At 47.0% G+C, this 22,740-nt stretch overlaps 2 protein-coding genes across 3 annotated transcripts; one reads left to right on the top strand and one right to left on the bottom strand.

Annotated features, from left to right (window-relative positions):
• Positions 1-550: 550 nt before the first annotated feature.
• Positions 551-8,716, bottom strand: LOC113431448 (diamine acetyltransferase 1-like). Its single transcript, XM_087948158.1, is given in 7 exon segments — positions 551-956; positions 3,514-3,554; positions 3,736-3,837; positions 5,553-5,612; positions 5,615-5,638; positions 7,061-7,115; positions 8,577-8,716. Coding segments are annotated over 7 exon segments (522 nt in total). The 5' UTR covers positions 8,640-8,716; the 3' UTR covers positions 551-779.
• Positions 8,717-14,157: 5,441 nt separating this feature from the next.
• Positions 14,158-19,700, top strand: LOC148129203 (thialysine N-epsilon-acetyltransferase-like). 2 transcript variants are annotated; one of them, XM_087947622.1, is made up of 6 exons: positions 14,158-14,292; positions 14,706-14,757; positions 15,489-15,572; positions 17,258-17,359; positions 18,640-18,680; positions 19,371-19,700. In XM_087947622.1, the coding sequence occupies exons 1-6, from the start codon at positions 14,215-14,217 to the stop codon at positions 19,575-19,577; spliced, it is 564 nt and encodes a 187-aa protein (XP_087803748.1). In that variant the 5' UTR covers positions 14,158-14,214; the 3' UTR covers positions 19,578-19,700. The 2 variants fall into 2 exon arrangements, with proteins under 2 accessions (XP_087803748.1, XP_087803750.1); XM_087947624.1 differs by having other exon boundaries at positions 14,177-14,274.
• The last annotated feature ends 3,040 nt before the right edge of the window (positions 19,701-22,740 follow it).

The following is a 22,740-nucleotide window of genomic DNA, read 5'->3' as shown; positions in this document are numbered from 1 at the left end:
GGGTGAAACCAGAGGGGTGCCAGCATCAGGGGACTAAAGTCCAAAGTCACCTCGAGAAACTGGTGAAATATTAAAAAGAAAAGAGGATTCCAAATCATGGTTATAGATTAAAGATGAAATCAGGGTTAGATGAAACCATGGTTATTAAATCACGGTTATAAAGATGAAATCACGGTTATAGACTAAAGATTAGATCAGGGTTATAGATTAAAGATTAAAGCACAGTTATAGACTAAAGATTAAATCAGGGTTAGATGAAACCATGGTTATTAAATCACGGTTATAAAGATGAAATCATGGTTATAGACTAAAGATTAAATCAGGGTTATAGATTAAATATTAAATCAGGGTTATAATTAAATATTAAATCAGGGTTATAATTAAAGATTAAAGCACAGTTATAGACTAAAGATTAAATCAGGGTTATAGACTAAAGATTAAATCATGGTTATAGATGAAAGATTAAATCAGGGTTATAGACTAAAGATTAAATCATGGTTATAGATTAAAGATGAAATCACGGTTATAGATTAAAATAAAGGCCACGAGATTTATTTATTTTTTGCAAAAGTTTATTTTACTTTGTTTTAATTTATTGGACCTTTCAGTCCCAGCACCCATGCTTCCCAGCCGCTTCCCATCCTCCACTTCCCAATCGCACAGGGCACTTTGGACATGCTCAGGAACACACCAGCTCAGCCTGGACAGGGGCACAATGCCAGCCTAGCTGGTGGGGTGGGCTGGGGCTCAGTCCCCCACAAAGCCGCATCCCTTTGAGGCTAGGCCCGGCTCTGATCCACCATTTTGAAGAGCCGGTCCCCATAAAACCGAAACAGCCTCCAGCCATCTTGGAGCGTGAGGTTCTCGCCGCCGCGCCTCACCAGGTAAGACATATTTTCGGGCTTCAGGTAAGAAACATGCATGTGAAGCTCCGAACAGCCTTGTTGCCAGGCAGCCTGGAATATGGGGAGGGGGACGAAAAAGCAATTTGCAAAGGGTCAGCGCTGCACCCCCTGCCCCACCCCCCCCCCACTTGGTTTGTCCCATCTTGGACATCGGGGTAGAACCAGGAGACTGGGAGTTCTAGTCCCGCCTTAGGCACGAAAGCCAGCTGGGTGACTTTGGGCCAATCACCAGGAGAATGGGAGTTCTAGTCCCGCCTTAGGCACGAAAGCCAGCTGGGTGACTTTGGGCCAATCACCAGGAGAATGGGAGTTCTAGTCCCGCCTTAGGCACGAAAGCCAGCTGGGTGACTTTGGGCCAATCACCAGGAGAATGGGAGTTCTAGTCCCGCCTTAGGCACGAAAGCCTGCTGGGTGACTTTGGTCCAATCACCAGGAGAATGGGAGTTCTAGTCCCGCCTTAGGCACGAAAGCCAGCTGGGTGACTTTGGGCCAATCACCAGGAGAATGGGAGTTCTAGTCCCGCCTTAGGCACGAAAGCCAGCTGGGTGACTTTGGGCCAATCACCAGGAGAATGGGAGTTCTAGTCCCGCCTTAGGCACGAAAGCCAGCTGGGTGACTTTGGGCCAATCACCAGGAGAATGGGAGTTCTAGTCCCGCCTTAGGCACGAAAGCCAGCTGGGTGACTTTGGGCCAATCACCAGGAGACGGGGAGTTCTAGTCCCGCCTTAGGCACAAAGCCAGCTGGGTGACTTTGGGCCAATCACCAGGAGACGGGAGTTCTAGTCCCGCCTTAGGCACGAAAGCCAGCTGGGTGACTTTGGGCCAATCACCAGGAGACGGGAGTTCTAGTCCCGCCTTAGGCACGAGCCAGCTGGGTGACTTTGGGCCAATCACCAGGAGACGGGGAGTTCTAGTCCCGCCTTAGGCACAAAAGCCGGCTGGGTGACTTTGGGCCAATCACCAGGAGACGGGGAGTTCTAGTCCCGCCTTAGGCAGGAAAGCCAGCTGGGTGACTTTGGGCCAATCACCAGGAGACGGGGAGTTCTAGTCCCGCCTTAGGCACGAAAGCCAGCTGGGTGATTTTGGGCCAATCACCAGGAGACGGGGAGTTCTAGTCCCGCCTTAGGCACGAAAGCCAGGTGGGTGACTTTGGGCCAATCACCAGGAGAATGGGAGTTCTAGTCCCGCCTTAGGCACGAAAGCCAGGTGGGTGACTTTGGGCCAATCACCAGGAGACGGGGAGTTCTAGTCCCGCCTTAGGCACGAAAGCCAGGTGGGTGACTTTGGGCCAATCACCAGGAGAATGGGAGTTCTAGTCCCGCCTTAGGCACGAAAAGCCAGCTGGGTGACTTTGGGCCAATCACCAGGAGAATGGGAGTTCTAGTCCCGCCTTAGGCACGAAAGCCAGGTGGGTGACTTTGGGCCAATCACCAGGAGACGGGAGTTCTAGTCCCGCCTTAGGCACGAAAGCCAGGTGGGTGACTTTGGGCCAATCACCAGGAGAATGGGAGTTCTAGTCCCGCCTTAGGCATGAAAGCCAGCTGGGTGACTTTGGGCCAATCACCAGGAGAATGGGAGTTCTAGTCCCGCCTTAGGCATGAAAGCCAGCTGGGTGACTTTGGGCCAATCACCAGGAGAATGGGAGTTCTAGTCCCGCCTTAGGCACGAAAGCCAGGTTGGTGACTTTGGGCCAATCACCAGGAGACGGGAGTTCTAGTCCCGCCTTAGGCACGAAAGCCAGCTGGGTGACTTTGGGCCAATCACCAGGAGAATGGGAGTTCTAGTCCCGCCTTAGGCACGAAAGCCAGCTGGGTGATTTTGGGCCAATCACCAGGAGACGGGGAGTTCTAGTCCCGCCTTAGGCACGAAAGCCAGGTGGGTGACTTTGGGCCAATCACCAGGAGAATGGGAGTTCTAGTCCCGCCTTAGGCATGAAAGCCAGCTGGGTGACTTTGGGCCAATCACCAGAGAATGGGAGTTCTAGTCCCGCCTTAGGCACGAAAGCCAGGTGGGTGACTTTGGGCCAATCACCAGGAGACGGGGAGTTCTAGTCCCGCCTTAGGCACGAAAGCCAGGTGGGTGACTTTGGGCCAATCACCAGGAGAATGGGAGTTCTAGTCCCGCCTTAGGCATGAAAGCCAGCTGGGTGACTTTGGGCCAATCACCAGGAGAATGGGAGTTCTAGTCCCGCCTTAGGCATGAAAGCCAGCTGGGTGACTTTGGGCCAATCACCAGGAGAGTGGGAGTTCTAGTCCCGCCTTAGGCACGAAAGCCAGCTGGGTGACTTTGGGCCAATCACCAGGAGAATGGGAGTTCTAGTCCCGCCTTAGGCACGAAAGCCACCTGGGTGACTTTGGGCCAATCACCAGGAGAATGGGAGTTCTAGTCCCGCCTTAGGCATGAAAGCCAGCTGGGTGACTTTGGGCCAATCACCAGGAGAGTGGGAGTTCTAGTCCCGCCTTAGGCACGCAAAGCCAGCTGGGTGACTTTGGGCCAATCACCAGGAGAATGGGAGTTCTAGTCCCGCCTTAGGCACGAAAGCCACCTGGGTGATTTTGGGCCAATCACCAGGAGACAGGGAGTTCTAGCCCCGCCTTCGGGGCCTCACCTTGGCCGCCTCCTTCAGCAGGGAGTTCCCAATCCGCATTCCTGGAAGGGAGAGAGTGGTGTGTGAACTCAGGCGCTGGGAGTTATTCAGCCCGGTTTCCAGATGAGGAGGTTGTGTGAATGCAGCCCAGTGTGGCTCCCTTGGCGAACCAGGGTCACGCCTGCTGCTGCGGCTGGGCAGGGAAGGGGAGCCCAGTCGGCCGGGGCGGTTTTGCAACCTCACCTCTGAATTCCGGCATGACGTAAAAATTGTCTATGTAGAGATTCCTTCCTTTCCAGCTGCTGTAGGTGTAGGAGGACAGGACATACCCAGCCAGGCTGCGACCTGTAGGGAGAGAAAAGAAGGAAGGAAGGAAGGAAGGAAGGAAGGAAGGAAGGAAGGAAGGAAGGAAGGAAGGAAGGAAGGAAGGAAGGAAGGAAGGAAGGAAGGAAGGAAGGAAGGAGAGAAAGGGAAGGGATGGAGGGAGGGAGGGAGGGAGGAGGAGGAGAGAAAGGCAAGGGATGCAGGAAGGAAGGAAGGAAGGAAGGAAGGAAGGAAGGAAGGAAGGAAGGAAGGAAGGAAGGAAGGAAGGAAGGAAGGAGGGAAAGGGAAAGGATGGAGGAAGGAAGGAGAGAAAGAAAGGAGAGAAAGGGAAGGGAAGGGAGGGAGGAAGGAAGGAAGGAAGGAAAGAAAGGGAAGGGAGGGAGGGAGGGAGGAAAGAAAGGGAAGGGATGGAGGAAGGAAGGAAGGAAGGAAAGAAAGATGGAAAGAAAGAAAGGAGGAAAGAAGGAGAAAGAAAGAAAGAAAGAAAGAAAGAAAGAAAGAAAGAAAGAAAGAAAGAAAGAAAGAAAGAAAGAAAGAAAGAAAGAAAGAAAGGGAAGGGAAAAAGGAAAGATGGAAAGAAGGGGAAAGAAAGAGAACGAAAGAAAAGGAAAGAAAGAGAAAGAAGAAAGAAAGAAAGAAAGAAAGAAAGAAAGAAAGAAAGAAAGAAAGAAAGAAAGAGGAAGAAAGAAAAGAAGGATTTAAGAAAAGAAAGGAAGAAGAAAGGATGGGAGGAAGAAAAGGACGGAAGGAAAGAATGAAAGATGGAAAGAAGGGGAAAGTGAGAAAGAAAGAATGAAAGAAAGAAATGAAAGAAAGAAAGAAAAGGAAGGAAGGGAAAAAAGAAAGATGGAAAGAAGGAGAAGGAAAGAGAAAGAAAGTAAGAAAAAGACAGCAAGAAAGAAAGAAAGAGAAAGAAGAAAGAAAGAAAAAGAAAGAAAGAAAGAAAGAAGAAAGGGAGGGAGGAAGAAAAGAAGGAAGGAAGGAAAGAACGAAAGATGGAAAGAAGGGGAAAGTGAGAAAGAAAGAAAGAAAGAAAGAAAGAAAGAAAGAAAAGAAAGAAAGAAAGAAAGAAGGGGAAAGATGATAAAGGAAGGAAGGACAGGAAGGAAGGAGAAAGGAAGAAAAAGAAAAAAAGAAAGAAAGGGAAGGAGGGAAGGAGAGGAAAGATCAAAAAGGAAGGAAAGAAACAAAGGGAAAAGGAGAAAGAGAGGAAGGGAGGAGAAAGAGAGAGAGAAAAAAGAAAGAAAAAGAAAAAAGACAGAAAGAAAAGAGGGAGAGAGGGAAGGAGGGGAGGAGAAAGATGAAAAAGAAAGGAAGGAAGGAAAGGAAGGAAGAGAAGGAAGGAGAGAAAAGGAAGGAGAAAGAGGGAGAACAAATAAAAAGGAAGGAAGAAAAAGGAAGGAAGGAAGGAAAGAATGAAGGAAGGAGAGAACAAATAAAAGGAAGGAAGAAAAAGGAAGGAAGGAAGGAAGGAAGGAAGAGGGGGAGGGAGGGATTCAGTTGAGGGCCCCTTTCCATCCTCTGCCCCTCCCTGCTCCTCTGCCCAAGAGAGCCAGGGGTGGAAATCCCCCGGCATCAGAGCCCCCAAGAGGGCCAAGGGGCAGCTGAGTCGGACAGCCATGGCCCCTGACTTTTCCCCCTTTTCCCCAGCCCCCTCCAGTCCTCCCCTCTCCCCTGGCCCTGTCAGGCCCCCTCCCCAACGAGAGAGGAGGCTCCATCGGGTTCACTTCACAGACCTTCGGGGTTCTTCCGGCGCTCCGGAGGGATCTCAGCCACGAAACACTCAAATTTTGGGCGGGCCCGAATCCGGCTTTTTCCAGCTCTGGAGAAAAGACGGGGAGGAAAAGGGTCTTTTTTGGGGAGGGGGGAAAGGCCGACTTTGTCAGCTGGAAAAGGCAGAGCTATGGGGGGGGCAGAGATTTGGGGGACCGTTTGCCCCCTTCCTCTCCTCCGGCCTTTTGACCTCACCTGAGTTGTGTTTGCAATGAAATTTGTCATTTTTTGGGTGGTTTAATTCACATTTTTAAAATGTCCTTTTCATTCACATTTTTAAAATGTTCTTTTAAATTCACTTTTAAATGTTCTTTTAATCCACTTTTTTAATGTTCTTTTAATCCACTTTTTAATATTCTTTTAATTCACATTTTTAAAATGTTCTTTTAATCCACATTTTTAATGTTCTTTTAATCCACTTTTTAATGTTCTTTTAATTCACATTTTAAAATGTTCTTTTAATTCACATTTTTAATGTTCTTTTAATTCATGTTTTAAAATGTTCTTTTAATTCACTTTTTAATGTTCTTTTAATTCACTTTTTAATGTTCTTTTAATCCACATTTTTAATGTTGTTTTAATCCATATTTTTAAAATGTTCTTTTAATCCACGTTTTTTAAAATGTTCTTTTAATTCACTTTTTAATGTTCTTTTCATTCACATTTTTTAAATGTTCTTTTCATTCACATTTTTAAAATGTTCTTTTCATTCACATTTTTAATGTTCTTTTAATTCACATTTTAAAATGTTCTTTTAATTCACATTTTTAATGTTCTTTTAATTCATGTTTTAAAATGTTCTTTTAATCCACATTTTTAATGTTCTTTTAATCCACATTAATGTTCTTTTCATTCACATTTTTAAAATGTTTTTTTCATTCACATTTTTAATGTTCTTTTAATTCACATTTTAAAATGTTCTTTTAATTTACATTTTTAATGTTCTTTTAATTCATGTTTTAAAATGTTTTTTAATTCACTTTTTAATGTTCTTTTAATCCACATTTTTAATGTTCTTTTAATCCACATTTTAAAAATGTTCTTTTAAACCACATTTTAAAAATGTTCTTTTAATCCATATTTTGTTCTTTTAATCCACATTTTTAATGTTCTTTTAATCCACATTTTTAATTTTCTTTTAATCCACATTTTTAATGTTCTTTTAATCCACATTTTTAATGTTCTTTTAATCCACATTTTTAATGTTCTTTTCGTTCACATTTCTCTCTGCCTGCTTACTCTCTTGTAATCCCTTCCTTTGCAATCTCTCCGTTCTAGGGCATGGTTGAACGGGGAATTCTGGGAAAGAATTAACAGAGTTGGAAGAGACCTCGTAGGTCATCTAGTCCAACCCCCAACCCCACCCAAGCAGGAGATCCTACACCATTTCTAACAAATTGGGAGTCGAAGTCGACGAGTAAAGATGAATTTTGCACCTGTGCGGAAACCCTTTGTCCTCCTTATCTCATACCTTGGACGTTGGTCGAAAGGCTTTCCAGAGGGACGTTGTAAATGATGGCGATGTCCTGTGGAGAGACGAGAAAAAAGAAAAAAGAAAGAAACGTCCCGGATTTATGACGGGCTGTCAGATCTCGGGGAGGGGGGGTTTGTTGAGTCGCTACGAGGAAAAATCACGGCTCTTAAGAGATCCAAGTTTCCTCTCCTTTTGCCATAAACAAAGGGTGTTCAAGAATACAGGGAGTCCTCGCCTTACGACTGTTTGTTTAGTGACCGTTGTTGAAAGGACACTGGGGGGGGACCCAGACTTACGACCTGTCTTCAAACTAGGGAACCACTGCAAAATTCGGACGCCGACTCGACTCGTAGCGTCCCGGGACCGACAACCTCCCCAGCTGAGCAGCAAAGTCAAGGGAGGAGGCCCCGGGGCCCCGCGTTGGGCGCAAGACGAGGACTGGGAGAGAAGCAATGGAGAACTCCGAAGCCGTTTCCCTGACACACACACCCCCCCGAGGGGAACAATAAAGCCTGTGGAACTGCTTGCCACTGGACGTGGGGGAAGCTCCAAGGCTGGAAGGTGTGTTTTTTTTTCTTTGTTCTTTTTAAAGTAAAATAAATGTTTATTAAGTTTTACACAGTTAAAAACAACACAAATACAATATTTCCAGGGTTGTGGCATCAACTTTCCCAGTTTCCACTAACAATATACATACATACACACCTCTCTCTTTCCCTCTCTCCCTCCCTCTCTCCCCCTCACTCTCACTCTCCCTCCCTCTCTCCCTCTCCCTCTCACTCTCCCTCTCTCTCCCTCTCTCCCCGCTCCATCTCTCTCTCCTCTCTCTCTCCTCTCTCCCACTTCCTCTCCCCTCTCCCTTCCCCCTCTCTCTCCCTCTTCCTGTCTTCCCTCTCTTTCCCATCTCTCTCCCTCCCTCTCTCCCCTCACTCTCACTCTCCCTCCCCCTCCCCTTCTCCCTCTCTCCCTCCCTCTCTCTCCCTCTCTCCGCTCCATCTCTCTCCTCTCTCTCCTCTCTCCCACTTCCTCTCCCCCTCTCCCTTCCCCCTCTCTCTCCCTCTTCCTGTCTTCCCTCTCTTTCCCATCTCTCCCCCTCCCACCTCTCCCTCTCTCCTGCTCCCTCTCCCCTTCTCCCTTTCTCTCTACTCTCCCCCTCCCTCTCCCCTCTCTCTCCTGCTCCCTCTCCCCTTCTCTCTCTCTCTCTCTCTCTCTCTCTCTCTCTCTCTCTCTCTGTACCATTTCATTCCAGACCGTATCGTATTCCTTCTCTTCCCCCTCTTGCAATTCTAACGGGAGTTTCCCCAGCCCTGGACGTTTTGAAGAAGAGATTGGATCCCCCTTAGTTCTGTCGGGTTTCCTGCCTGAGTGGGAGTTGGGGGAGGGGGGCTGGACTAGAGGACCTCAGAGGTCCCTTCCAACCCTGTTTTTTTTCCCTACCCACTTATCGATCTACTAGCCTTACTTCTTCCCCCCTCACGGGCAAGCGGCTGGCTCAGCCCCCATCCAGCCTCACCTTGACCAGGCGCATAATGTCCTTCAGGTCCCTGGGGGCGCATGGGCGGACCACAAAGCTCATGGTTCCCGGTCCTGCTCGGTTCCTCCTCCTTCTTCTCTGCCTGCCTCTGGGCTCGGCTCAGCCGCTTTAAGGGCGGGAGGGGGCCTCCTCCCACCCCCTTGGCTTGACCCAGTTGGCGAGATCTCACCCTTGGCCCCTCCTGGGGGGAGAAGGAGGGGAGGAGGGAGGCAGGAGGGGGAAGGGCAGCAAGTGGGGAGGGGGGAAATAGAAAAATGGAAAATTAGATTTTTTTTAAAAAAAAAATTTAGATTAAAAGCATTAAAACCACAATCTGAAAAGATTTTTTTTTTAAAAAAAGGAATTCAGAAGGAAATTTAAGTTATAGAATGTGTTAGTTGGAAAGGAGCAAGCAGGTTTTTTTTCTCTTTCTTTTTTTCCCTCTTCCTTCCTTTTCCTTGGTTCCTTTCTCCATTCCTGTGTTCCTTTCTTTTTACCTTTTTCTTTCTCTTCTTTCCTTCCTTCCTGTCCCTCTTTTCTTCTTTCTTTCCTTTCTCTTCCTCCCTCCCTCCCTCCTGTCTTTCTTTCTTTCCTTTCTCTTCCTCTTTCCTCCCTTCCTCTGTCCCTTTTTCTTCTTTCTTTCCTTTCTTTCCTTTCTCTTCCCTTCTCTTTCCCCCTTTCATCTGTCCCTTCCTTCCTTTTTTTTCTTTCTCTTCTCTTTCCTCCTTTTCTCTCCCTCCCTCTGTCCCTTTCTTTTTCTTTCCTTTTTTTCTTTCTCTTCTTTCTCTTTCCTCCCTTCCTGTCCCTTTTTCTTTCTTTCCTTTCTCTTCCTTCTTGTCCCTTTCTTTCTTTCCTTTTTTTCTTTCTCTTCCTTCTTTTTCCTTCCTTCCCCTGTCCCTTTTTTCTTTCTTTTTCTTCTTTCCTTTCTCTTCCTTCCTTCCTCCCTGTCCCTTCCTTTCTTTTTTTCTTTCTCTTCCTTCTTTCCTTCCTTCCCCTGTCCCTTTTTTCTTTTCTTTCTCTTCCTCCCTCCTTCCCTCTATCCCTTTCTTTCCTTCCTTTTTCTTTCTTTCCTTCCTTCCTCTGTCCCTTTTTCTTTCTTCTCTCTCTCTTTCTTATTTCCTACCTCCGTCCCTTCCTTTCTTCCCTTTTTTATATTCCTTCTCTTTTCTTCCTTCCTCTGTCCTTTTCCTTTCTTTCTCTTCTTTCTTCCCTTCCTGTCCCTTTCTTTCCCTTTTTTCCTTTCTCTTCCTTCCTTTTTTCCTTTTCCCCTCCCTTTCTCTTCTTTCCTTCCTTCCCCCTCCCTCCTTTTTCTTTCCTTTCCCTTTCTTTCTCCCTCCCTCCCTCCTTTCCTTCCTCCCTTCTTTCTTTTCCATTTTTATAGCTGCCCCCACCCCAATCTCAGCAGAGGACTGGCCTTCTCAAAATTCAATTTATTTATAAAAGATATAAACACCCTGGGCAGCTTTTAAGAGTTTTGGAAGAAGCCAGAAACATCTGGAGACAGAAGAACCCACCAGATGAGACACACCAGTGAGAAAAGGGGGGAAAAACCCCACCCCCTCCCCAACAGCTGACATAAGAGGTAGACTGCTCCTGAAAGTGGAGGCTCTACAAAAGTCAAGCTGACCAACAACAGCCCTCGCTTGACTCATCCGATGCTCCCTTGTTTGAAGGTCGCCCAACAAAAGGGGCTCACCCCCTAAAAGAGGTGATGGGGGGGGGGTTTAATTTATTGGGATCTTGAACTCGTGACCAAGTGACAGGATCTCGAACTCGTGACCAAGCCGCACATATTTTTTTTCAACTGGGGGCTGAGCCGGATGAGCACACAGTGTCCTTCTCGGTTGGCCGCCTCACTAATGTTTAAGCTTCTTTGCAACACTCTTGCATCACTCGTTCTCATTCTCACTCCCGTTGGCACGGACACACGCATGACACACAATCCCCACACAACCACACCAGGGCCTACGACACACACACACGTCCCAAGGTCACAACCGCCTTCTTTGCCGACCTGCTACACAGCAGGGGTATTCGAGGCCAGGCCCGGGAACAATGGGAGTTGGAGTCCCACACACACACACACACACACACACACACACACACACACACACTTTGAAGCAGGCTCACAAAAGTTGTGGTTTCATCAGATGTGGCAGCGCCCGGAGGGGCCTTGTGGAGATGATGAGGCCGCTGGCAGTGTCGCCTCCAGCCATACACAGCCCGGTGCGCAACCCTCACACACCTACACAACCATACACACACACACACAAAAAAAAAAAACCACAACCTGCCACGACAACTCTATTTCATTCTCTGAAATCAAAGCACTGAGAAGCCAAAGTGGAAGGAAAAAAATGGCTGCGATTCCAGAAGGAAGAAGAGACAATTAAAAAAAAAAAATAGATGTGTTTCACATATTGGTTGTTTTCCGTGTGTGTGTGTGTGTGTGTGTGTGTGTGCGCATGTGTCTGTATTTGCCGTACATAGATCGGAGTCGCTCCGAATTAGAATGAGAAAATGCTAAAAAAAAACTTAACCAGTTAATAAATGGAAAAACCATACAGAACATAAGGCAACACCATTGAGAGAAAAGCGTTTAATGTGATAAGAAACAACAAATATCACAAACTTAAGATAAATTGATCCGTAAGATAAATTTATTTATTTTTATTTTTTATTTATTTGTTTAATTTGTCAATTGCTTACAAGATAACAGGTATAAGTATATACATAGTTATGAATACATGAAATGGGTACGTATAAGAAAAATAAAAGAAACAATAGGACAGGGACGGTAGGCACATTGGTGCGCTTATGCACGCCCCCTACAGACCTCTTAGGAAAGGGTTGAAGCTGAAGTATTCATTGACAGGAAGGACATTGCAATGTATGATTTTATATACTATACTTAGATCGGACCGAAGGCGGCATAGTTCTAGATTTTCTAGGTCTAGAATTTCAAGTCTGGTGGCATAAGGTCTTCTGCAACGAGTAGAGGAGTGGAGAACTCTTCTTGTGAAATATTTCTGGACTTTCTCAATTGTGCTAATATCAGATACGTAATGTGGGTTCCAGACTGATGAGCTGTATTCGAGTATTGGTCTATGCAAATGTTTTGTATGCTCTAGTTAGTAGTGTGATATTACCGGAGAAAAAGCTACTTAGGATTAGGTTAACAACTCTTAACGCCTTTTTGGCTCTGTAGTTACAGTGGGCTCTAGCCCTTAGATCATTAGAGATGAGTTACTCCAAGGTCCTTGACGGAGCTTGGATCATCAACAAGGTCTTGACTATTCATCCTGTATTTTATTTTCTGATTTTTTTTGTCAATATGTAAGACAGAGCATTTATTTGTTGAGATTTGAAGTTGCCATTTGTTTGACCATTCTGATATATAGTCGAGGTCTTTTTGAAGGGTAGCAGTATTGTCGGTGGTGTTGAACAGCTTTACATCATCAGCGAAGAGAACGCAGTTGCTCTTAATATGATCACAGAGGCCATTTATGTAGAGTATGAAGAGAATTGGTCCTAGAACGCTGCCTTGGGGGACACCACTGTTGACAGGTACAGAATTTGATAGGATGGTCCCAATTTTGACCATTTGTTGTCTGTTTGACAGGAATGCTTCTTTCCAGTTATTCAGTTGTCCAGAGATACCATAAGATTTTAGTTTTAGGAGTAGTTTGTCGTGTACCGCTGAATCAAAGGCTTTACAGAAGTCTATGTAGATTGTGTCTATTGCTTTGCCCTGATCGAGTTGTGTAGTCCATATGTTTTTGCAGTGTAAGAGTTGCAGATTACAGGATAGTTTTTTCCTGAAACCAAATTGTTTATTGGAGAGTAGGTTGTTTGTCTCTAAGTGGAGGATGATGGATTGGTTAATAATTGATTCCACGACTTTACAGGTGACGCAGCATAAGGAGATTGGTCTGTAATTTTCAACTAGGCTGGGGTCTCCCTTTTTTGAAGATGGGGATGACTGTGGCTTGTGACCATAGGTTAGGCAAGGAGCTGGTCCTGAAAGATTTTTCAAAGATTATGCTTAGAGGTTTGGCTATGGCAGTGGATAGCTTTTTAAGACGTAGGCACGTATTCCGTCCGGTCCAATAGATAGAGATGGTTTTAGATTGCGTGGTGCTTTCTCAACATCGTCTTCTGTAAAATCGATATGTATTAGATCATTGTTGTTATCTGTGGTACGGCTAGGAAATACTGGGCATGATCCATTGCTGTTTACAAATACTGAGCCGAAGAATGTGTTAAAGATGTTGGCTTTAATGGTGTCGTCGTTGCAGTCTTTACCATCAGGTCCTATCAAGGGTGGGATAGACCTTGAGTCTTTTAGTTTGTTGTTTACAAAATTGTAGAAAGCACGGGTGGAATTGGTGGGAAGAAGGTTTTCCTCTTGTTTAATGTGATAATTGGTGCATTCAGTCTTTATCTGGTGGCATAAATTTTTGTATCAACTTTTGAAATTGGCAACGTGACCAGATTTGTTTTTCCGCCAGAGTGATCTCTTTTTGGATTGAAGTTTCCTTATTGTTATGGGTAATCTGGTTTTTTTTTTTGGGGAGTTGTTGTTGTTACATATAGTTTGATGACTCTTTTGACTTCAAGTAAAAATATGTTGTAATGGTCTTCAACAGTATTGCATCCAGTGAATAGAGATTGCCAACCAAGGGATGAGAGATAGTTGTCTGTAAGATCATAGTTGCCTTTTTGAAGTTATAATTGGGGATTACGTCATTGTGATGATTTTTGTGTGGGCGTATGTTGAGACAAAAGTCAATCATATTGTGGTCACTGCTGGAAAAGGTTTCTTTAGTTTGTATTCCGTAAATTAAATTCAAACTATTGCAGAAGATGAGATCGAGGCAGTTGTTTAGTCTAGTGTTGTTGTTTACTAGTTGTTCCAGTCCCAGATTTGTAACAGCGTTGTAGAAGGTTGCGTGTATGGGTTCAGTTGTACATTCATTTAGGGTCCAGTCAATATGAGGTAGATTGAAGTCACCAAGAAAGATAAAAGCGCGTGGGCAGGATGCTGCTCATGTTAGTAGTGTATTTAGTAGTGTATTTATAAATATGAGAAAGTCACTGAATGAATAAAAGGCGGGAGAAATAAAGAAATAAAAAAACAGCAACAAGAAAGCTTTAAATATAATAGCAATAAATAATAAATATCACAAAATAATAAATTAATCCATAAGATAAATAGAATAAAGTCATTAACTAAATAAAAGATATAAAGCAAAACAATAACAGACAAAACAAGACTCAGAATCCTCCAGCTGGATGCAGTTGGGACTCCGACTCCCAGAATCCCCCAGCCAGCCACATGTGGGACTCCAACTCCCAGAATTCCCCAGCTGGCTGGGGCCTTCTGGGAGTTGAAGTCTTCCCGGCTGCTGGGCTCCAAACCCCATGCAAGAATTGCAACTCTTGACCCGACCCGCCCACCAGCCTCCGTCTGGGCGCCTATTAAACCGAAGCCAACCCGCATTAGGACCGCTCTTCCTCCTCCTCTCTCTCTCTCTCTCTCTCTCTCTCTCTCCCCCCACATCCCCGCCCAGGGCTTGCTGGGAGATGTAGTCCTCGGGGGTGGGGGTGGAGGGGTTGGGAAGTGGCCGCTGCAGCCATGGACTTCGCCGCCGCCACCACCACCGTCCGGCCGGCCAGAGCCGAGGATTGCGCGGAAGTGGGGCGCATGATCCGGGTGGGCGTGGGGGGAAGCTCCAAGGGGGAGGGGGCGAGCCATTGCAAGCGGGCGGGGGGCTTTTAAAGGGAGGGGAGTTTTGCAAGAGGGGAGGGGCTTTTAAAGGTGGAGTTTTGCAAGAGGGGGCTTTTAAAGGGGAGCTTTGCAAGAGGGAGGGGCTTTTAAAGGAGGGGAGCTTTGCAAGAGGGAGGGGCTCTTAAAGGAGGGGAGTTTTGCAAGAGGGGGCTCTTAAAGGGAGGGGAGTTTTGCAAGAGGGAGGGGCTTTTAAAGGGGAGTTTTGCAAGAGGGAGGGGGCTTTTAAAGGGGGAGTTTTGCAAGACATTGCCCCCTCCCACACCCTAATGGGTCAGCCCAGTCTGCAGAGCCCCTGATGGGGGTCTTTTCTCTCTCTCTTTTTTGTTGCCCCCTCCCAGGAATTGGCAGCATTTGAAAAGCTCTCCCTGCAAGTGGCCATCACGGATGAAGGTGAGGCCACGACGGTGGTGGGCTTGGTCTTTTATTAGGGGAGGGGTCCTCGCCCCCCCCAGGTGCAAATGACAGGTGGTCCTTGACTTACGACGACTCATTTAGTGACCGGGGGTCCACCAAACCCCTCGGCAAGTTTGCAACCGGTTCTCCCACACCGCTGCGAACCGGCTGAAACAAAGGAGACCATTTCCCCACACCCTTAACGCACCGTCGGATCGAGATTCGCACCGTTGGCGACCGACTCGTATTTATGACGTGTCATTCCCCCCCCCCGCCCGCCCCAGGGGTGGGTGGGGGTGGATCCCACGTGACCAACCTTTTTGGCAACTTTCCAACGAGCGAATCCCGCTTCGCTGAACCGCTGGGATAATTCGCTCTGACCGTTCGCTTAACAACAGCGGCCAAGAAGGTCGTACGGGGGAGTCAAATCTCACCGCACCTGTGTCCCACTGAGTCAGCATAAATTTGGGGCTGTAAGTCAAGGACTGCTGTCCCAAGGAGATGATTTTCTGCTTGAACGGGCGGGTTGGGCTAGAAGACCTCTAGGGCCCCTTCTACCACTCTTGTTATACTGAAAGGGTCAATAAATAGAGCCTGGTTTTATTTTATTTTTTTATTTTTTTTTCTTCGGAAGATTTGCATCCCTGGAGGGGCCGGGGGCAGTTGTCCTTATGGGGGTTTCCCCTTCCCCTTTTAAATTTAATTTTTCTCCCACTTGGCCTGCGCAGGGCTGCGGGAAGATGGCTTTGGTCAGGACCCCTTCTACAAGTGTGTGGTGGCTGAGCTGCCCCCTGAATGCCGGAGCAAAGAGGGTGAGGAGGGGTCCCGTTAATATCTGGGGGAGGTGAACCGGTGTTCATTAACCTCAGTAACCTTAAGATGAGTGGACTTCAACTCCCAGAAGTCCATGCTTCTTAAAGTGCTGGTTGGGGAATTCTGTGAGTTCCATCCGCCTTAAATTGGGGGATTCTGGGAGTTGAAGTTCCATCCGCCTTAAATTGGGGGATTCTGGGAGTTGAAGTTCCATCCGCCTTAAATTGCGGGATTCTGGGAGTTGAAGTTCTATCCGCCTTAAATTGGGGGATTCTGGGAGATGAAGTTCCATCCGCCTTAAATTGGGGGATTCTGGGAGTTGAAGTCCATCCGCCTTAAATTGGGGGATTCTGGGAGTTGAAGTTCCATCCGCCTTAAATTGGGGATTCTGGGAGTTGAAGTTCCATCCGCCTTAAATTGGGGGATTCTGGGAGTTGAAGTCCATCCGCCTTAAATTGGGGGATTCTGGGAGTTGAAGTTCCATCCACCTTAAATTGGGGGATTCTGGGAGTTGAAGTTCCATCCGCCTTAAATTGCGGGATTCTGGGAGTTGAAGTTCTATCCGCCTTAAATTGGGGGATTCTGGGAGTTGAAGTTCCATCCGCCTTAAATTGGGGATTCTGGGAGTTGAAGTCCATCCGCCTTAAATTGGGGGATTCTGGGAGTTGAAGTTCCATCCGCCTTAAATTGGGGGATTCTGGGAGTTGAAGTTCCATCCGCCTTAAATTGGGGGATTCTGGGAGTTGAAGTTCCATCCGCCTTAAATTGGGGGAATCTGGGAGTTGAAGTTCTATCCGCCTTAAATTGGGGGATTCTGGGAGTTGAAGTTCTATCCGCCTTAAATTGGGGAATTCTGGGAATTGAAGTCCATCCACCTTAAATTGGGGGTTCTGGGAGTTGAAGTCCATCCAGCTTAAATTGGGGGATTCTGGGAGTTGAAGTCCATCCAGCTTAAATTGGGGGATTCTGGGAGTTGAAGTTCCATCCGCCTTAAATTGGGGGATTCTGGGAGTTGAAGTCCTCCACCTTAAATTGGGGGATTCTGGGAGTTGAAGTCTGTCCACCTTAAATTGGGGATTCTGGGAGTTGAAGTTCCATCCGCCTTAAATTGGGGGATTCTGGGAGTTGAAGTTCCATCCGCCTTGAATTGGGGGATTCTGGGAGTTGAAGTTCATATATCTTAAAGTGCTCCATACACAAACAGAACCAGATGACCCAGTAAGGCACAGGTATGTCTTTTAAGAAGGAATCAGACAGCCATTAGTCTGGAATGGTACAGGGTCTCCTACTTGAGCCGGGGGGTTGGACTGGATGACCTCCGAGGCCCCTTCCAACTCCTGTTAGTCTTTTCACGGACAGGCGCTGCTTGGAAGTAGGGCAGTTTGGAGCAAGGTCTCAGCGGGTGGAGCAGAGAAACACCAGGTGTGCTTGGATTTTGGGGTCCAGAAATGGCTGAAGGTGCCAGAATTTGGCCGTTGGGAGTCGTGGGAACTTCCAAAGCTCCCGTTTCCAAACAAATTCAATTTATTTCCTTTCTTTCTTTCTTTCTTTCTTTCTTTCTTTCTTTCTTTCTTTCTTTCTTTCTTTCTTTCTTTCTTTCTTTCTTTCTTTCTTTCTTTCTTTCTTTCTTTCTTTCTTTCTTTCTTTCTTTCTTTCTTTCTTTCTCTCTCTCTCTTCCCTCCAGGCCATACCGTCGTTGGTTACGGCCTCTATTATTTTACCTACAGCACCTGGAAAGGCAGGAACGTCTACACCGAAGACCTGTACGTCATGCCAGAATTTCGGGGTACGTCGCTCGCTTGGGGTGAGGAGGGGCGGGGCAGGAGCCCAGCCAAACGGGCGAGGAATTATAGTTTAAAAAATAATAATAATAAATGGGTGCGTGCGCGCATCGACACAGGCGTGCGGGCATTGGAAAAGCTGCCCTACAGCGGACCACCAACCCTTTTGGAGCCCCAATAGCTCTGTGGCTAAGCGAGGCCGTCATTAAGCGAGTTTTGCCCCCATTTTTACGAGTCTGTCGCTAAGCGTGACCCCAGGGACGCTGCAACGGTCGTAAGGCTGACACCCCCCCTCCAAAAATTGTCACGTTTCGAGGAGATCAAACGGCCGTGAAATGGGCGAGGGACCCAGTGTTGTTTGCGCTGAAGGTTAAGCAAATGCTGCGGCCGTTATGCGAGCCCTGCCGTCGTTAAGCGAGCCCGTTGCTTGCTAAGCTGCCATTTGGCTGAAAAACGCAAAATACAGTCCCTGAACTGCAGGATGTGGAAAGCGGCCATATAAGCCAGTGGTCGCCAACCGGTGGGATGGGGACCACTGGTAGTCCACAAGGAAATTTGGGTGGTCCACAGAGAAATGTCTCCCCCCCAAAGCAATTAATCCAGGCTACGCGGGAACACAAGGGATTGAGGGGGAAGGGGAGGAGGGGGAACTTGCCCCACTCGCCCCAGAAATGAGTCTGTGGGACCCTGCAAGGCCTCCTGCTCCAAGAGGCTGCGCCGGCACAACAAGTCTCACCAAGACTCATTTCTGGCGGAGTTTGGGGGAGAGAAAGAAAGACTTCTGCGGCTTCTGCTGTTTTCCTTGCAGGCAGACAAAGTCTCTCTCTCTCTCTCCCTCTCTCTCCTGCTGAGAACGGAGCTGGAGACGGTATCCCGTGATCCCAAATCAAGAACGATCAGTTGGTCGGAAAACCGGGGGGATTTTCCTGCAGACTTTTTATGGGGGGTGGGATTTTCCCAGGGTCTCCACTCTACCAGATTTAAAACAATGGGTTTGGTGGTCCCTAAGGTCCAAAAAGTTGGCAACCCTTGATATAAATGATGGCGGAGGGGTGGGAGGGAGGAATCGGCTGCTACCGGTTCGCAATGGTTGAGGTGAACCGGTTGCAAATTTTATAATCAGTGCGGTGAAACGGCAAATCCCACCCCTGGCTTGCCCCGCCCACCCTGCCCCTCCCCTCGCTGGAGTCTCCACAGGGCCCATTTTGGATCCCAGGTAAGTGTGGAGACTCGGGCAGGGTGGTTGAGGTGTGTGTTTGTGTTTTTTTCTTCTTCCTCCGTACAGGGAAAGGAGTCGGGCAGAAGCTGTTGAGGGAGATTGCGAAGGTAACACAACTGTGGCTCCCCGCTTGCCAAAAACGGAAGACTGTCCCAAGTGGGGAGGGGTGTCTTGCAAGCTTCCATCGCTTGGCTCCACAAAGCTGGAGTTGTTAAAGGTGGGAGTCCCCTTTAAGACCTGCGGACTTCAACTCCCAGGATCCCTCAGCCTGCCACCTGGGTTGGGGAATTCTGGGAGTCGAAGTCCACAAGTCTTCAAAGTAGCAATTGGGCTCCTGGGCCAAAACTTGCATGCGCGCTTGCCGGGCACGCTCGCAGGCCGGGCGTAGTCGTAGGCTGGCACCCAGAAGGCAATGCACACGCCCCCCCACCCCATGCCCCCTTCCCCCCATGCCTCCTGATTTTCAGCGCGTTTGAGGCCTTTTTTTTGGCATTCCCAGGAGGCTTGAAAGCATCTGCAGGCTTTGCAGGCGAAAAATAGGCCCGTTTCGTCCCTTCCGGTATTTCCGGAAATACCAGAAGGGCGAAACGGGCCTATTTTTCGGCCTGCAGAGCCTTTCCTCAAGCCTCTGGGAGGCCGGAAATCCGCTGGAAGGCGCGTGCATGTGCAATGGCTGTGGCTCACGTGCCAGCACACCCACCCACCCACCCAATTTCTGCCCCCTCCCGCCCCTCTCCTCCCAGGGAAGCCCCTCCCCACGGAGTTAAGCCCCTCTTCTCTGCCCTCCCACCCCCCAGATTGCCTTGGAGAAAGGCTGCACCCAAATGAGGCTGGGGGTGCTGGACTGGAACCGCCCAGCCATCGATTTCTACCTCCGGCGAGGGGCGGTTGATCTGACGGCTGCCGAGGGCTGGCATTCCTTCCGGTTCGAAGCCGAGGCCCTGAAGCAGCTGGCGTTGGGCGAAGCTGGCCCAGGAGCCGGGCTGGGGTCCTCGAGGCCGTAAAGGGGGTGCGTGTGCCGAACTCTGCAGGACGTGGGCTTGTTCCAGCCCCTAAGGATCCTCCCAGGCTGACTCGGGATAATATACAGGCAATAAACTGGCCACGAAAGTCTGCATTTCGAGTAAGTGCCTTGGAGAATTCAGAGTGTTCTTTATTTGTTTTAGTTTTAGAGGAATTTAGTTTGTTTCAGAGGAATCTTTTACTCTGTTTTATGAGACAGGGTGGGTGGGTGGGTGGTAGGGAGGATGGATGGATAGACAGACAGACAGACTGACTGACTGACTGACAGATAGATACTGTACATAGATGATAGATGAGATAGATGATAGATTGATGTAGATGAGAGAGAAAGAGAGATAATAGACAGACAGGATGGATGGATGGATGATAAAAGGAGTGGATGGATGAAAGGATAGATAGAGAGATAGATAGATAGATAGAGATAGATAGATAGATAGATAGATAGATAGATAGATAGATAGATAGATAGATAGATAGATAGAGTTATAGATATAGACAGATGGATGGATGGATGGATAGATTAGATAGATAGATAGATAGATAGATAGATAGATAGATAGATAGATAGATAGATAGATAGATAGATGATAGACAGACAGACTGACTGACAGACTGACTGACAGATAGATACTGTACATAGATAGATGATAGATGAGATAGATGATAGGTGATAGATTGATGTAGATGAGAGAGAAGAGATAATAGACAGACAGGATGGATGGATGGATGATAAAAGGAGTGGATGGATGAAAGGATAGATAGAGAGATAGATAGATAGATAGATAGAGATAGATAGATAGATAGATAGATAGATAGATAGATAGATAGATAGATAGAGTTATAGATATAGACAGATGGATGGATGGATGGATAGATTAGATAGATAGATAGATAGATAGATGATAGATAGATAGATAGATAGATAGATGATAGACAGACAGACTGACTGACAGACTGACTGACAGATAGATACTGTACATAGATAGATGATAGATGAGATAGATGATAGGTGATAGATTGATGTAGATGAGAGAGAAAGAGAGATAATAGACAGACAGGATGGATGGATGGATGATAAAAGGAGTGGATGGATGAAAGGATAGATAGAGAGATAGATAGATAGATAGATAGAGATAGATAGATAGATAGATAGATAGATAGATAGATAGAGTTATAGATATAGACAGATGGATGGATGGATGGATAGATTAGATAGATAGATAGATAGATAGATGATAGATAGATAGATAGATAGATAGATGATAGACAGACAGACTGACTGACAGACTGACTGACAGATAGATACTGTACATAGATAGATGATAGATGAGATAGATGATAGGTGATAGATTGATGTAGATGAGAGAGAAAGAGAGATAATAGACAGACAGGATGGATGGATGGATGATAAAAGGAGTGGATGGATGAAAGGATAGATAGAGAGATAGATAGATAGATAGATAGATAGATAGATAGAGATAGATAGATAGATAGATAGATAGATAGATAGATAGATAGATAGAGTTATAGATATAGACAGATGGATGGATGGATGGATAGATTAGATAGATAGATAGATAGATAGATGATAGACAGACAGACTGACTGACAGATAGATACTGTACATAGATAGATGATAGATGAGATAGATGATAGATGATAGATTGATGTAGATGAGAGAAAGAGAGAGATAATGGACAGGATGGATGGATGATAAAAGGAGTGGGTGGATGAAAGGATAGATAGATAGATGATAGATAGATAGATAGATAGATAGATAGATAGATAGATAGATAGATAGATAGATGATAGATAGATAGATAGATAGATGATAGACTGACTGACTGACTGACTGACTGATACTGTACATGATTAATAGATAGATGATAGATGAAATAGATGATAGATGATAGATTGATGTAGATGAGAGAAAGAGAGAGATAATGGACAGGATGGATGGATGATAAAAGGAGTGGGTGGATGAAAGGATAGATAGATAGATAGATAGATAGATAGATAGATAGATAGATAGATGATAGATAGATAGATAGATAGATAGATAGATAGATAGATAGATGATAGACTGACTGACTGACTGACTGATACTGTACATGATTAATAGATAGATGATAGATGAAATAGATGATTGATGTAGATAGATGAGAGAGGTAGACAGACAGGATGGATGGATGGATGATAAAATGGATGGATGAAAGGAGAAATAGACAGACAGACAGACAGACAGACTGACTGACTGACAGATAGATACTGTACATGATTATTAGATAGATGATAGATTGATATAGATCAGTGGTTCCCAATGGGAAGACTTAGGGGGTGCTAAGAGGCGGCAGGGGGCATTCGAGGTGCCAGCCCTGCAGGATCACCATTGACTGTTGCACTGCTCCAGAGCCAGCACCTCGAACGCCCCCTGCCGCCTCTTAACGTCCCCAAGGGGGCCGGCAGAAGGCCGCTAAGAGCGGCAGGGGGCGTTCGAGGCACTGGCTGTTGCACTGCTCCAGAGCCGGCGCCTCGAATGCGGCAGCGGTGGCACATTACATGCCGCCATGGCCGCATTCGACACACCACCACCCCGCCACCTCTTTTCATCCCCAAGGGGGCGGCAGACAGGCGCTAAGAGGCGGCAGGGGCGTTCGAGGCACCGGCTCTGGAGCGGTGCAACAGTCAGTGGGTGAGCCTGCAGGGCCAGCGCCTCAACGCCCTCCTGCCGCCTCTTAGCGTCCCCAAAGGGCCGACAGAGGGGCGCTAAGAGGCGGCAGGGGCCTTTGAGGCGCCGGCCCTGCAGGCCCATTGACTTGTACCGCACCAGAGCCAGCACCTTGAATGTGGCAGCATGTTGGGAAAAGCTGCCACCACCGCTTTCCCAAAGTGCCGCCGCTGTCGCATTCTGTCTGTCTGTTCGTCCATCCATCCATCCATCCAAAAGTTCTGTATGTCTGCCTTCCTGCCTACCTACCTGCCTGTCTCTCTATCTCTCCATCCATCCATCCATCCACCCATCTATCCATCCATGTTCGAAGTGCCGGCCCCGCAGGCACATCGGGGAAAGTAGAGCAAAGACAGTCTGGGAGGGAGGGAGAGAGAGAGAGAGAGAGAGAGAGAGAGAGAGAGAGAAGAGAGAGA

This window comes from Notechis scutatus, chromosome Z (genome assembly GCF_049901735.1).
Source record: "Notechis scutatus isolate UNSWTSFEM ecotype Mainland chromosome Z, rNotScu1.2, whole genome shotgun sequence".
NCBI classification, from domain to species: Eukaryota; Metazoa; Chordata; class Lepidosauria; order Squamata; family Elapidae; genus Notechis; species Notechis scutatus.
This window is presented reverse-complemented; position numbering and strand designations above follow the sequence as displayed.